This window comes from Chenopodium quinoa, unplaced genomic scaffold (genome assembly GCF_001683475.1).
Source record: "Chenopodium quinoa cultivar QQ74 unplaced genomic scaffold, ASM168347v1, whole genome shotgun sequence".
Taxonomy (NCBI): Eukaryota; Viridiplantae; Streptophyta; class Magnoliopsida; order Caryophyllales; family Amaranthaceae; genus Chenopodium; species Chenopodium quinoa.
This window is the reverse complement of record NW_018744072.1, coordinates 587,905-603,355: the sequence shown is the minus strand read 5'-3', so window position 1 is coordinate 603,355 and position 15,451 is coordinate 587,905. Positions and strand designations below refer to the sequence as shown.

General features: G+C 37.1%; 1 protein-coding gene across 1 annotated transcript; it reads right to left on the bottom strand.

The window, feature by feature from the left end:
* Positions 1-11,229: 11,229 nt before the first annotated feature.
* Positions 11,230-14,605, bottom strand: LOC110691197 (caffeoylshikimate esterase-like). The gene is made up of 8 exons (XM_021868111.1): positions 14,112-14,605; positions 13,937-13,966; positions 13,443-13,572; positions 13,193-13,339; positions 12,951-13,081; positions 12,030-12,167; positions 11,745-11,843; positions 11,230-11,665 (listed from the first exon to the last, which is right to left on the bottom strand). Exons 1-8 carry the CDS (start codon positions 14,412-14,414, stop codon positions 11,450-11,452), a joined length of 1,194 nt encoding a protein of 397 aa, XP_021723803.1. The 5' UTR covers positions 14,415-14,605; the 3' UTR covers positions 11,230-11,449.
* Positions 14,606-15,451: the final 846 nt, after the last annotated feature.

Genomic DNA, 15,451 nt, shown 5'->3' with positions numbered 1-15,451 from the left:
CTTCCGGTACTTTAGAAAGGGCGCATTTCTTTCCAAAGAGAGCTGGGTGCTTATTGTAGTGACGTAGCCGGTGGTTCAGACGCAAAGATGGAGAAGAAACCAAGTAAAACTTGCTCTTCCAGCTGCTCCACTTTGACGGCTTGTCCAGCGTCATCATGTATTCCGGATGCGTGGTCAATATATACCACGCATTCTAGCCGCCTAGGGCACGGCTGAGGTAGTGCATGTGTGCAAACTCCTCTCAGCTAGGCGTTATGTCCTGCATCTTGTAGGCGACTATGTATCCTAATATATTCACCCAGGAATTGGGTGTTAACTACCAAATGCCAAGGTCGTAGCCTCTTAGAATGGCTTTTATTGTATAATGGAGGGGAACCGGAGGCCGGCTTTATATGCCGCCTCATAGCAGTCGAAATAGTCGTCGGCATGATCAAGGTCGTTATCCTAGACGACAGTTGCCTCCGTAGGCGGCACTACAATTTCCCATCCTTCCCCAACCGGGCACTTCTTTATAAATTCGAGGAAGGTAGCGTCCAGAGTTGGCGGACATGTGCGCCTCTGTTGGATTATTGATTGAGGGCCATTTATACGCCTCCTCGTCCCCTTGGGGGACATCCGGTTCTAGAGAAGACTCTTCAGAGTCTGACTGTTGGACAGTCTCCTCACCGCTTATATTCTCGGACTCCTCTAAAATGTCATTGCTGGGTGTGCTAGGTACACCCGGATTGTCATAATGTACGAGGTCAACCAGAGCTTCGGCTGAGCCGTCTGATCGGTAGCCGGGGTCTACAGTCGTCCGTCTCGTCCGAGCCATTCTGTCCTGCACATGAACAGAGACAGTCGGATTTGTGGAAGAGTAAGGGTGGTCCAAACATCCCCAGACGGCATCCCCAGTCCTAGACTCATTCGTATCCGGTGACCGGCTGACAGTTGTCCTAGGCCGTGCCGTGTGTGTGTTGGTGAGTCCATTATTCTTTACAAGCTATACAACCGAAGAAACTCAAAAAAGTTGCAAGAGGTAGAGACGATACCTCGAAGAAGTTTTGAGTTTAGGGAAGGTTGACAATCTGGATCAGCAGCCGGAACTCTCTTTGTTGCTTGTTAGATACCCAGATGTACCCAATTGAAGAGCAATTGAAAATTGTAAAAAAACCCAGACGTTCCTCTGAAGTTTTGCTTGAAGATACCCCAGACGGTTGACCGGCTGTGGGTGTATTGAAAGCTAGGAGAATGTCAAAAGACCCTCAGGCGGTTTTAATATGTTTTGAATGAAGAGCACTCAGACAGAAGCCAGTTGAGTGAAGAAAAGAAAGGCGGTTGTGCAAGAAATAGCAGCCGGTATCAGAGCTTTTTCTCAGAAAAATTTCTCAAAGTGAATAAGTGTTGAAATGAAAGGGGGGGGCCTCTACTTATAGTGAACCCCAGAAGGCGAACCGTCACCTTCCAAATTCAAATAAAAAAAAAAGAGAAAGAGAAAGAGAGAGAAGGAGCCAAAACGTCACCTTCTCAGATCATGGCACCTGTCCCAGGTTCCACATGGAAAGCTACGTCACCCTTGTGAGGGGCAGATGTTTAGGGTAAAACTACCCCTGTCCACGTGGACCAATCGCGTGCTGACACGTGTCAGCATCAGAGGGGTTCTGAGAGAACCAACCCTCTGGTGACACGTGACACTCCAACCCATGAAAGGGGAACTAATCCCCTTACACTATAAATAGAGGAAAATCCCTCATTTATTACACATTCGTTCATAAATATACACACAAAACCCGAGCAATATTAATTGTAGAATTCTCTCGGAATCCGAGAGAAAAACCTTTACATTCCGCACTTTTATACATCCAGACACATTCTAACTTGATCGTCGGAGGCGGAACTCCACCCAACTGGAGTTTTCCGTGGTTTTGCAGGTACAGACGGTCGACGCACATTCTTGGAATTGTAACTCTCCCGAGGGACTCCAAAAACCCCAAAATACCTCCGATTGACAATTTGAGTAGGGTCGTGCGGGACCTTAAAAACCAGCGCTAATTGGGAGGCAGCCTAGTTTTCTTTTTGGTTTTTTTTTTCCTATTTTTATTTCTTTTTTCTTTTTGTTATTTAAATAACAATGCTAATGTGTGTTCAAGTGATGAACTTTGTTGCTAGGTACAAACATAGCTAAGTTCCTTGGCTACGTTGGCTACCCAATTACAATTACCAATTGTAGTGGAGGTGTATACACCTTCTGATGCTCCCTTCGCTTGCCCACCCCTTTGTGAGTTATGCCTCTCCCTTATTTATGCTTTAGTTTCCTCTTTGTTACATTGAGGACAATGTGATGTTTAGCTTGGGGGAGGATGATTGTCATTATCACTTTATGCATGTTAGTTATGTTTTAGTTTAGTTTTTATTGCTTTTTAGGTGTTGTATGCTTTGTACCATTCATTAGGAGTGGGAGTTTACATACAATGAAAAAGAATGTATTGCTTTCTTAGTTTTTTTAGTTGTTTTTGCTAATGCATACTTATGTCTACTTTTCATATTTTTGACTTTGAACCGGGTGCGGATTTGATTTGACTCTCTTGAGCTTCTTTTGATCTTAGTTATAATTCTGAAATCCAGTCGATTTGTGCTATACACTGCTAACTGCTTGACATTGTGTGAATCAATTGAATAGTTTGTGGAAAGATTGGTTGTTCCATATCAAGTATAGCTAGCCAATTCTCTTGCTAGGTCACCTTACTTTGTGTTTGTGTGATTGATGCAATTTGTTATTTCAATGACTTTGGCTTAAGATTTATTAGTAATTTGATTATGATTCACACATGTCGTATATGATAAAGGCCATGTTCTTTAGGTAACCTTTAGATGATATTTAGATACATTTGTTCCCTTTTTGCTCACCCATGTTGTTGCCTTGTCCATTCATTGATATAAAGTTACACTACAAGCTAATTTAGCCCCATTGATTACTATTCCCAAGTCTAGCTAGCTTGGGGAAGCTTATGATGTGGTGTCGTTGTTTGTCATTGTCAAGCTTCAATTCATGCAAAATGTGGTGGAAATATGGAGAAAAAAGGTTGTATTTATAATTGAGAAGTGTTACTTGAAAGAAAAAAAAAATAAACAAACAAAAAAAAAAGCTTGTTTATATGTACTTCATTAAAAAAGCCAAAGGAATTGAAAGAAAAAGACTAAGAAAAAGGAAAAAGAAAGAAAAAAAATTATTCATGACGATGTATAGTTGATTTCAATCTTGGTTCTGTATAATATTTTGGAGAAAGTTGGTGGTGTCAATTGGAGAATGAAGTTTAGATCATTATCTGGTCCCGTTTATGTTTTTGCTCCCTAAGTTGGCTTTTTACTCACATTTTCCTAAATATTACCCTACCCTTTACCCTAGCCCAATTACAAGCTATCGTCAAGTTACCCTTTGTTGCATCCTAAGTTGGCTTTTTTACTCCCGTTTATAAAGTCCTTTTGATCGGCATGTGTGTTTTGTGATTGAGTGAACGTTATCTCTCGCCATCGTCAAGTTACCCTTTTTTGCATCAAATATTTATATTCTACAAGGTGTGCGGCAAAGACTAGCTTGACTGGGAAATCGTTTGTGGCTAAGTTTGGTTTCAATTGTGGATCATGATGTTGAGTGGTTCTATTCGTATCCAAGCTAGATTTTGGTCTTCATAACTTTGGCTTGATTGTTTTCTCGAGACTTGAGTCGATCTTATTCTGGTTCCCAGGAAGTCCTATTTATCATGTTTCTCCGTCTTGAGTCTAGTGTTTCTTGGGGAAAAGCAACGGTTTAGCTTGGAGGAATTTGATGAGTCATTCATTTCGTGTCCCTTAAAATTATTCATTTCGTGTCCTCTTCATAAAAACGTACAAACCTGATATTTTGGTCCATAATCCTGGTCCAATTATTGTGTAGTTGGATGGAGTTTGAAAGAGCTTTCCAACGATATATTATAAGCACAAATCCGACTTCTAGAAAAAGTTATGGCCAAAATACTAAACAGAGCCCAAACCGGACCTAGGTCCACCTTACCTATGACCCAACGATCATGTGGAGGGTCCAATAACTTAATCTCATTCCTAAACCAATTAAAATTCTTTAGGGTCTTCTAGAAGTCTCTAGAAGGTTCTAACCTATCCTTTCCGAAAGATAAAGATCAAAGAGTTTGAAATTGAATAAAACTCCTCCTTTTGAAAGTCCTTCTCCTATTCAAATTCAAATACATTCAGATATGATTTTTGTGCCTCATAATTTTTATCAAATCTTAGATTCTTGGATAGCCCTTGAAATTATCTTTCCAATGATATATCATAATCACAATTCCGAGCTATAACGAAAAAGATATGAATGAAATACCAAACTCTATCCAAAACTGACATTGTTTCACTATTTCGATCAGATCTTTTATTCTACAAAAGGTATAAACCTGATTCTAATTGGGTTGAAAAGTAGACTTCAAGATCTTTCCAACTATATATTATTTATGTTATTCCAATTTTTGGATCAAAATTTATGATAAAAACAAAAACTGTAAAATTGCTGGATCATTGCACCGCGGCAAGGCTGTCGCGCCGCGATGGAACCTGTTTTACTCCAATTCGGATTCTGGCTCTTTTCTGATCGTTCAACCCTCTTGTTTCCTTAGAGATCGTTCACCCCATTTTCAATCATCAACAAGCTTGATTACCAACAATCATCATCTAATCCTTTCTCTAAACTAAAGTTTTTCTCTCTCTCTTCTTCCTTGATTTCTAGCCTTAGCCTAAATACGTCCTCATACATCCTTGATACTTTTCCCAATCACACACCATACCTCCTTCACGAGCTTTGAATATTCCTAGGCAATCTCGAAGTTGCGTTCGACCTCGACGTGAAAGGTTGATAGTTCTGAGGGTTTGGTCCCAAATCTATACTTCAATTCTTATTTGATTTATTTATTTTATTTGATTTAATCTTTCTTGAAGTTACTAACATGTGTATTGTTTTGATAGAAAGAGGTACGAGGCATCAAAGTGAATAGATCTACTATCCTTATTCCTTTAATATAGAAACCATGCTTAGAATTTTATTTTAATTTCCTAGAATCATGTTTAAGATATTACTTTGATTCCTACTATCATATTTAGGGTGTTAATTAATATTTCTAATATCATGTTTTTCTTTGGTATCATGTTTAGGTTAAAACGTTGATCTTTATTATTAGTGACATGCTAGGATTTGTTATTAATCCGTTTAGTATCATGCGTAGGATCTTGCCAATCATGTTTTTATGATGATGATTTGTTGTTTCAAATATTATGTTGCTTGATTGTTATTACTTAATCACGCCCCTTCTTGCAGGTTTAAAGGGAATTTGTACTTGAAATCACGCCTAATAAGATAATTAATAATCTGATTTAGGTTGATATAAATTTAATTCAAGTGATCGCCAATATTAGATTTATTTGTGCATTAATAATCAACCAACGTAGATTAAGCAAGTTTAGGATTAACTTGTTGTATGTATGTTGATCGTAAAGCGCACATGAATATCAAAAGAATTAAATAGAGGCCGATTTAGGGCGGGTTCAATCTCTTTTAGGTTGGATTTGTACCATCATCCCTGAATATCCAGTCATGGTTCCGGACCACTATGGAGTTAGCGATCTCTGTGATCGTGAATGGGGTGTAACCTTCACACCCGTGAACGGTTTACAAGTTCCTAAAACTTGTTGGCGACTCTTCTATCTCTAACCGCCTTCCCTTTGGACGCCACCATGCTTAAAGGCATGATCACAGTGAGGCTCAAAGTTGATGTTTGAAAAATTCCTTACACTAGAGGGAAGAAAGGAGATTCCAGGCTTACAATCTTTTGTTGATTGGAAGCTAGCAAATGCTCTCTCAAACATCCCAAGTACTGGTATGAAATTCGCATGGTGTAAAAATCAAATAAATAATCTCATCTATGAGCAATTGGATAGAGCATATGCAAATGACATGTGGAGAATAACCTACCCAAATGCCAACATAAGAAATATGCCAATTATGTTTTCAGACCATGCACCAATAATACTGGCAACAAACCCAACTCCCCATAAGAGGAGAAGACCATATGGATGCTTGGTGTCTGAAAAAAGAGCAAGTTAAAATGTCTGGCAAACAATGAACATAAATGGCTTACCATTGTTCAAAGCTCAAAGGAAGATCAAACAGAGGCTACTATAGTAGTGAGAAAGTGGTTTTGGGATAATAAAAATAAGAAAGGCATACAATGAGATAAGTTTACAGAGTCTCTGCAAGTTTTACAAAAAAAAGAGTCACTGGAATCAGAATTAGGATATAGAGAAGAAATAGGGAAAAGAAAGACAATAGAAGAAGACCTGAATAACCAATGGTGGTATTGGAGGCAACGAGCAAAATCTAGGTGGGATGCAATGGGTGATCAATCAACTTCCTTCTTCAAGAGTGTATAAAGTAGGAAATGCAAAGCTAAAATAAGATCTCTAAAGGATAAGAATGGCTAGTGGATGTCAGAGGACAAAGATCTCAAGGACTTGTTCTTAATTACTTCACAAACATGTTTCTTGATGCCACTTCTACACAAGGAGGAGAAGCTGAAATCTGATGGAAAACATGCCAATCATCTCTGTAGAACAAGCTGATATCTTATTAACTCCTTTCTCAGAAAAGGAAATAAAGAAGGCAGTTTTTGCTCTACACCCTTTGAAAACCCTAGGCCTTGATGGCACTCCCCCTTTGTTTCTCCAAGAGAATTGGGATGCTATAAAGCATGATATAATCTCTAGAGTGCAATATTTTTTCAGGAAGGGATACATGCTGAAAAAGCTAATTAGAACTTTCATCACACTTATCCCAAAGGTGGATCAGCCTACCAAGGTGGAGGAGTTCAGACCAATAAGCTTGTGTAACTCCTTATACAAAGTTATTTCGAAGTGCCTTGTTAACAGATTAAAAAGAATTATGCCCGACCTCATTGGAGACTTTCAAAATGCCTTTGTCCTAGGGAGAATAATGGCAGACAACTGCTACATAGCTCATGAAATTCTATCTCAAGTGAAAGCCAAGAAAAAAGGAAAGGTTTTTGAGGGCAACCTTAAGATTGATCTAAGCAAGGCCTATGATAGAGTAAGTTGGAGTTACATCATGCTGATTCTGAAGAAAATGAAGTCCCCCCAATGCTGGAAACAATGGATCTTTCAATGCATATCCACTGTCTTCTATGCTGTCCTGGTAAATGGAGAGCCAACATCCTTTATTGAGCCACAAGCTAGCTTGAGACAAGGGGATGCTATATCCCCCTACTTATTCATTCTGGTAATGGAAGTCTTGTCTAGAAAAATGAAGGCTTTGGAGGCACATAAAAATCTAAAAGGCGTAAAGGTTGCCAGACAAGCCCCCAGTTAGCCAGAAGACTGAAGCAAACACTAGATAGCTTCTGCAACGTGACAAGTGAAATGATCAACTTACAAAAACCAGTTGTTTTGTTCAGCCCCAACACCTAAAGATGGCACTGGGCCGGGCCAAAGCCCGACACGGCCCAACACGAAAAAAGCACGGCACAGTACTGTGCGTGTGGGCCGGGCCTGAGCCACTTTTATTTTGGAGAAGCACAATAAGGCACGACACGACCGGGCCCGGCACGACAAAGCATGCTAAAATCAATGCAATTTTGCTTAGGCACGCAAGTTCGGCACGGCTCGGCATGATGGCACGTGGGCCTAGGTAGTGCATGGGCCAACCTTTTGAAAACATAGGCCCGGCACGACGCGACACGAAACTCGTGGGCCAAACCATGGGTCGGGCCTAACTAACCCCAAAACATGTGGGCCTGGCACGAGGCACGACCCAGCACGGCCAAGAGCCATCTTTACCAACACCCCTCCGAGATTTGTGAGATTCTTATATAAGCTTTGAAAGTCATGAGCACAAAAGAGCTTAGAACATACCTAGGATGTCCAATGGACATAGATGGCAGAACAAATAACAAGCTGAATGAGCTGTTTACAAAGGTCAATAAGATAAGAAAATTTCTTCATGGAAATTCTCAAGTCTAAACCAAATAGGAAGGTTGATCTTGATCAACTATATCCTGGTAACAATGGCACAACACATCATGGCCATTTTATGGTACCCTAAGCAGGTGCTAAGAAAGCTGAACTCTTCTCCCTTAAATTTCTGGTGAAATGGGAACACAGATAGAAAAGGGATATGTTGGAGAAGGAAAGAAATCCTAACAACTCACAAAAGCACGGGAGGACTTGGTATAAGAGATATGGAGGCAATAAATACAGGGTGCTAGCTAAGCAAGGGTGGAGGTTCCATACAAACCCACAACTCTTAGCTAGCAGAATGTTTAGAGCAAAATATGGAGGAGATCTTGTGGAATTAGCACATGCAGGAAGAAAGAATACAAAAGGTTCATGGGCTGGTAAAAGTATCATCAAAGCTGTGACAAACCTAGGAGAAGGGATAGGCTTCAGGCTGGGATCTGGGAAGGAAATCAAAATAGAAGAAGATAAGTGGGTGGGAGATAGGATGATAAAAATGAAGCAAACCAACTACCTTAATAGACTAGTCTGGGTTTCTGACTTGATCTTGGCAAATAAAGAATGGAACATACCCCTTTTAAGGAAGAATTTCTTGGTAGAAGATGTCAAGGATATACTCTCAATTCATGTGCCAAAGAACGATGTGCATGACTCTCTGATTTGGATAAAAGAGAAGAAGGGAACTTTCAACTTCAGAGAAGCTTACTAGTCCCAAATGAAGGGCAGCTCACCATCACATGAACGCGATTTTTGGAAACTCTTTTGGAGGAGTGGGCTACTTCCTAAATTAAAAGTGTTTTGCTGGAAAATCATGCACAACAGTCTGCCAACTAAGGACAATCTAGAATAGAGAGGCATACTAACAGATACCTTGTGTGTTTTTTGTAGGGAAGAACAGGAATCAGCAAATCATCTATTGATGAATTGCAAACTGACTGTCAGAATTTGGAAGGCATCCTGGTTAGGATTCCAATCGAATACCCCAAATCACACAGCAATGTCAGATTGGATGAAAACTTCTTGGGATACCTTCTAAGAGAGGACAAATTATACAGCACAAGGATTGAATACTTTGTTAATATCCTTTGGGGAATCTGGTTACATAGGAATGGGATGATATTCAATGGAAATAGTTTTAATCCAACCACCATTCTACAGCTTGCTTCAACTCAGCAAAGGAGCAGAAATTGGAAGATGAACAACGAAGATGGAAGTTTGAAAAGGAAGGACGAAGAAGTACACAGATTCATCAATGTCTGCAAGTTGGGGGCACCGAAGGAATCTCATTTTAAATCCTATGTTGTTGATGCTGCATGGAAAGAGAACAAGAAAGGAAAGGGAATGAAGCGACTTGCAGCGGTAGCTTATGCAGAAGAGGAGGGAAAGCAGGCAAAGGAGAGAGCAACAAGAGTATGGGCTGGGTCAGCCCTCCAAGCTGAATGCTATGCAATATGGTCAGCTATAAAGAACAACCAAAGTGAAGCAAGAAATATGATCAATAAGACTGACTGCAATAATGCGATCAGCTGCATTAAGGAGCCAACAACAGCTAGCACAGACACCTTTCAAATCATCAGGGAAATCAGAGAAATGGCGAGCATGCTAGACTACCTTATTTGCATCAAAGTTGGAAGGGATCAAATTCAACGAGCACATGACCTGACAGTAGCTTGTAGAAGAGGTCTAATTAGCTAGTAACTCTTACCTTTGTAACCTTTGCCAAAAAAAAAAAAAAAAAAAAAAAAAAAAAAAGTGTTAAATAAAAAACATGAGCTGGCTTGTAGAAGAGGTCTAATTAGCTAGCAACTCTTACCTTTGTAACCTTTGCCCAAAAAAAAAAAAAAAAAAAAAAAAGTGTTAAATAAAAAACATGAGCTGGCAAAATAGGTAGATTAACAAAGTTTGTATCAACTGGGGCATCCTCGTATCAACTTTCCTCTTTCAAAGTTAAGATTCTTAAGAATAAAACTAATACGGCGTAGTCTGTAGTCGTACTAATGTATTATGTATCCCAATTAGAAATGTCAACGGATTGGATTTGAGTTGATTAGGGCTAAATTCGAATCCAATTCATTTAATAATCGAACCATGGACTTGGGTCTGAATTCGGATCCGAATCCAATAACCCAAGTCCGAGTCCGAATTCAACTCATATTTTAAGGTTTCGAACTTCGGTCCATTTATTCAGACATCCAGATAGATCCGAGAACCTTTTTTTTTTTAGAATAATATGTGATACACTTATAGTTGCTTGTATTGTTCTCTAATAATTTTTTTTACATCATATTAGTGCATAAAAAATTCGAAAAAAAAATAAAATTTAAAATCCAAACATAACGTAAGTAAATTATAATTTAGATTTGAACTAACAAATAAGAAATAGTCTTAAGATATAAATTGCTACTAGTTTATCCTCATACAACAACAAAGTAACTTTTATTATGTGTTCCTTCAAAAATAAAAATAAAAAAACTTATAATATGTCTTGCAATATGTAGTCGGACTCAGTAAGACTTTGTGCGGGATTTAAGTCCGATCCGCATCTGATTTGGATTCAGATTTATTTTGTTGGATTCGGATTCAGCCTATTTTAAACGGATTCAAATCGGATTTTTTTTTTCTTCTGATCGGATCGGATGAATCAAACTCGGATTGAATTGCGCTACGTAGTTCATTAAATTTCTTTTTGGCATTACGTAGTTCATTAATTAGCTATATGTATTCTTATTGGCCTTTCGTTTCCAAATACTGGACCAACAGATGTGGAAGTTCGGTGGATTTTATCGTCAATGATTTTCACTTTAATTTCTTGGAATTTAATTTGGAAAGTTGCTGTTCAAATTTAAGGACCACTCAAAAAAACAAAATAATTTAACACACTTTTTAAACGTCTTTTTCCTTAGATCATCTACTTGTCTTCATCTTTTTGGTTACTAGGTGCATATACGTAGTACGAGAGTACGAGACTGTGAGGTGTTAATGTATTCATGTACGAAGTATGTCCTTATTATTGCTCTTTTTTTTCACATTTTTGCTTAGATTACAGTCGATAACACCTTCCTATTTCCTTATCCAAGAGGTCAGGGATCGAAATCATGGCATACTCTATGGGCCTATGGCAATAAGGGAGCATCAGTATAATATGTGAATTGTTAGCCAAAGGCAACACTTTTTAACATAATATAGTCACCTTCAGGCTCTACGATGTCAACCAGTATTTATTTTTCGCCTTTTGAGGGACTAATGCCCCTAAAAAAAGGTTATTGTACATCCATTCACTCCTTTGAATGAGAATGCATGTTAATTTTACAATGGAAAGACAATATGAATGACAGGGCTACTGCTACATTAGATTTTACCCCAAACAGTGGCAGCATTCAAGCAATGGATGGAAAAAATTCAATCAAGCAGTGCACCTTGCGTCGAGCCATTTGATAATGTCATCAAAAACAGTGAAAATTACGTCATCAGGTTCACCTTCAAGAATGGAATGATAGCCTCCTTCATAGAGTTTCAAGGTTTTATCTTTGCTAGAAGCATTCTCATAGAGAAATTCGCTCACATTTGGATCTGTCACTTTGTCTCCTGCTCCATGAATGACCAACAATGGAGAACAGACCTGCAGTTTGAGTACGCCCTTGCAATGTTAATATTAGTTTCATCTAACTAGTATTGAAGGTCTTAATATATAGTCTAACCTTGTTGACATTTGACTCGATTTCACTTGTGACCTTCAAAATCTCCATAGCAGTCTTCAATCGCACACGATCAGAGTAACAGATCATGTTGTAGTAAGCCTAGTGAACGCAGAATTTAAAAATGATAATGTATTGATGGCTTATTGTATGTTTGTATGGTCTACTTAAATGGACGCTGAATCAGTTGGAAAACTTGGAATCATAATTTTCAATGGAGATCTATATGACTTAATTATGCAAAATGCTAGGACCCAAATGAGATTAAAGGAGAAATCAAAGACAAACCAGTTTCCTGTACTTCTCGTTTCTAAATGCAAGCTCTGCTAGGTCTTGGGTCGGAAAGAATTTGACTTCTGGAATAACATTTGAGAGGACATTCGCTGCTTTCAATAGCAAAGGAGGAGGCATAACTTCCTCTGCAACCTTAAAATTACATTAAAGGATCAGAGAGATCTTCAATTCAGAAATTAGAAAATGCCATATTCATAAAAAAAAAAATCACCATGACAACAATTCAGCTAATAAAAAATTAACGAATGGTCGTTCAGTTTGCTACTCCCTCTATGGCTATGTCACAATACATGCCCACATTAAAGCTCATGAACCTTAATTTGGTACAAACAAATTCAAAGTTCCTTACCATTCTTTTGGACAGAAAGGTTTACAGCCTTACAGGTGACTTAATCTTTTAAAATATACATTGAAATTTCGGAAGTCATTGAAGCTCATGAACCTAAGACCAATAATATAATCGAAGGAGAACAGTATTCCTCCTAATATAGCAGGAAATTATTTGATAAATTATGGTTAATTGGTTACTTCTACAATAACTTGACATACACAGAAATAAGTCATCTGCACAACATCCTGTTTGCATTCATAAGAGACTCATTCCAATTCGCAAGGACAGTCATATATTAAGACAAAGCTTTGGAGTTGCAAGGTTTATGATTATAGGTTCGCCAACTCATGCAAGGTTCACAGACTTCACACATGCAAAGTAATTGTAGTATTCAACAGCATGTTAAGACCGACAAAAAATTAACATTCTAGAGAACATGGAAAATGCAGCTTGAAACATAAACAGTTTATGTCAGGATCAAGCATGCTATTGAAACAAGCACAAATAGGTTGAAGTGTCTAGTTTCAGAGTTCAGCTCACAACTATAATGAAATTCATATAGGAGCAATTTGAGGTTAGCTTACCCTACACATTGGAGCAACAAGAATCATTCCATCCCATTGGTCAGGCTGTTTGAGATGGGTTTTCAATGCAACCGCACCACCCATGGACTGCCCAAATATAAAACGAGGCAGACCTTGCAACTCCGGCCTTCCTGTCATATCAAAACTGAATTACAGTCAGCTCATATTTTCAAACCAACAGCAGGGGAGAAAAGAAACAAGAATAATCATAAAACTAGCCACCCTAATATAACTCAACAGACCTTTGATTTTAGCATATTGTTCAATCACATTATCAACTAAATCTCCGAAATTCGAAATGTAACCATGCAATCCATCAGAAAGACCAAAGCCAGGATGATCCACAGCATATACTGCATACCCAGATCCTGCAATTCTTCTCGCAATACCTATAAACACGAAGTTCGTCTCAATAAACTTTAATACTTTGTAATACCAAAACCTATCTAAGCATCCGATATTTCTCATAATATAGCTCAAAACCCATATTACCTTCAAAGAGAAATGTGCAGGTATCACCATATCCATGACAAAAGCAAACAACACCTTTAATTTCATCTCCTTCTTTTGGCAACCAACTTTTACAAAAAATCTCCTGCCCTTTTGAATTTAATTCGTACCACTACATAATTGAATAAAAAGCATTTGCATTAATAACTCATATAATCAAACAAATATATTTAATTCATTATTTTCCCACTCTTAAGTTTGTTAATCCATTTTACAGATTCTTGTCGTACAACAAGTTTACTCTTGTATAAAAATAATACAAAAGGTGTATAGTATACAACAAATTTAATCGCCCCAAATCATATAAAAGTTACTTTCACAGACAGTTGATTTTTATGCAATTTGAGGTGACTAAACCTAATCAAAGACCCACATTTGTTTACAATTGAACCATTTTGTTTAAGAACATAAATTTCAGCTGAATAAATAAACTTCAACTAAACAAATCATGCAAGATTAACATAATTACTCCGTACCTCCTCTGTTCTGATCCCAGGAGGAGCAAGCTAACAAAGTAAAGCAAAAGTCAAACGTCAGTCAAAGTCAATGAACTTTCAAAAAGCACCTAAAAATGGCAATAATAGTAAAAAATTAATGGGTATAGAACTTAGCTAAATATAGAAAATGATAAAATTAACAAGAAAAAAAAACCTTGAATAAAACATGATCAATATTTTGATGGAAATCAATGAAAGCAGATCGGACTTGTCTACGAGCAGGAGCATGGTCAAGATTAAAGGACGCAAATTGATAAAGTTGATCACTTAAATCTTCAAGCCCTTTTTTCCTGTTTTTCTTACCCATTGATTTTAGATTAGGCCAGTTTTGTTTCTGAGTTGTTGCTTGTTGACATTTGATTAAAGGAAGTGAATGTTTAGGAGTAAAGTGGGTATTATTGAACAATGGTAAAGGAGAAGTGGATGATCGGAGTGTTAAGGAGAGAGAAAGTTTCATACTTGATAAATGGGGTTGGTGAAGAAAAGTCAGCTGAATATTTCCAGATTTGCAGGTGTAAAAAGCATTGTTTTTTGTTTTATTTTTGGTTAAGAGCAAGTGAATCAGTGATTTCAAATTGAATGTGTTTTAACGAGGATTGCAAATGTGGGTCTTGTAAATTGTACGCCCTCCTTCCCATAATACTTGATACAGTTATCACTACATATGAAAGTCTGTGTGATGCACAGTTTTTTCATATAAGATTTTTAATTATTTGATTTATTGTATTTGTTAATTTCAGACAAAATTATAAAGTTTAATATTTATTTTTATTTACTATAATTTATAATGAATTTATTAAATATAAATAAATTGTAAATATGATATTTTTTCCGTTATATAAAATCTTTATTGTGAAATGATAATTTTTTAATAATTTAAATCCTAGATCATTATTCATTGTTTCACCATATCTTTTATTTCGATAGAATTACCAACTCGACAACAACCAACCTACTACATCAATGGATAAATTGAACCGTGAAATGTTAGCCAAACTGAAATTGAGATAAATGAAATCTTTACATTTATATAAAATAAATCAATATATTTACCAATAAATGAAAAATTATTACGATATTAAATCAAATCTATGCATTGAAATTTTTTCATCATCTCCAAAAATAAACAAAGTCATCCATATATTAAGTATACAACATTTAATTGTATGCCATTACATAAACAAATAATCGTTAAGTATCCTAAATAAATACAATGTAACTAATAATTACAAATATATATTTAAACATAAGATTTTAAAAATCACCCGGACGTTGATGACTTAAAACTAACACAAAATTCGCTTGATGGGGTTTTGTATTGATATGAAATTTTATTTGTGTCGTATGATGTGTTAGATCTACATGTAAAAAAACATTTAGTAAATAAAACATAAACATATAATCGTTGAGTATCCCAAATTAATACAATGTAAGTAATAATTAGAAATACTAATTTAAACTTAGGATTTTAAAAATTAAGCTAAAAATTACTTG

What these genes read in the sequence shown, in the direction of transcription:
- LOC110691197 (XM_021868111.1), bottom strand. Translation starts at nt 14,414, where the DNA reads ATGAAACTTTCTCTCTCCTTAACACTCCGATCATCCACTTCTCCTTTA. An exon ending in TTGATCATGTTTTATTCAAG is followed by an intron (nt 13,967 to 14,111) that starts GTTTTTTTTTCT and finishes TTACTTTGTTAG; the next exon opens with CTTGCTCCTCCTGGGATCAG. An exon ending in ACAATATGCTAAAATCAAAG is followed by an intron (nt 13,082 to 13,192) that starts GTCTGTTGAGTT and finishes TTGATATGACAG; the next exon opens with GAAGGCCGGAGTTGCAAGGT.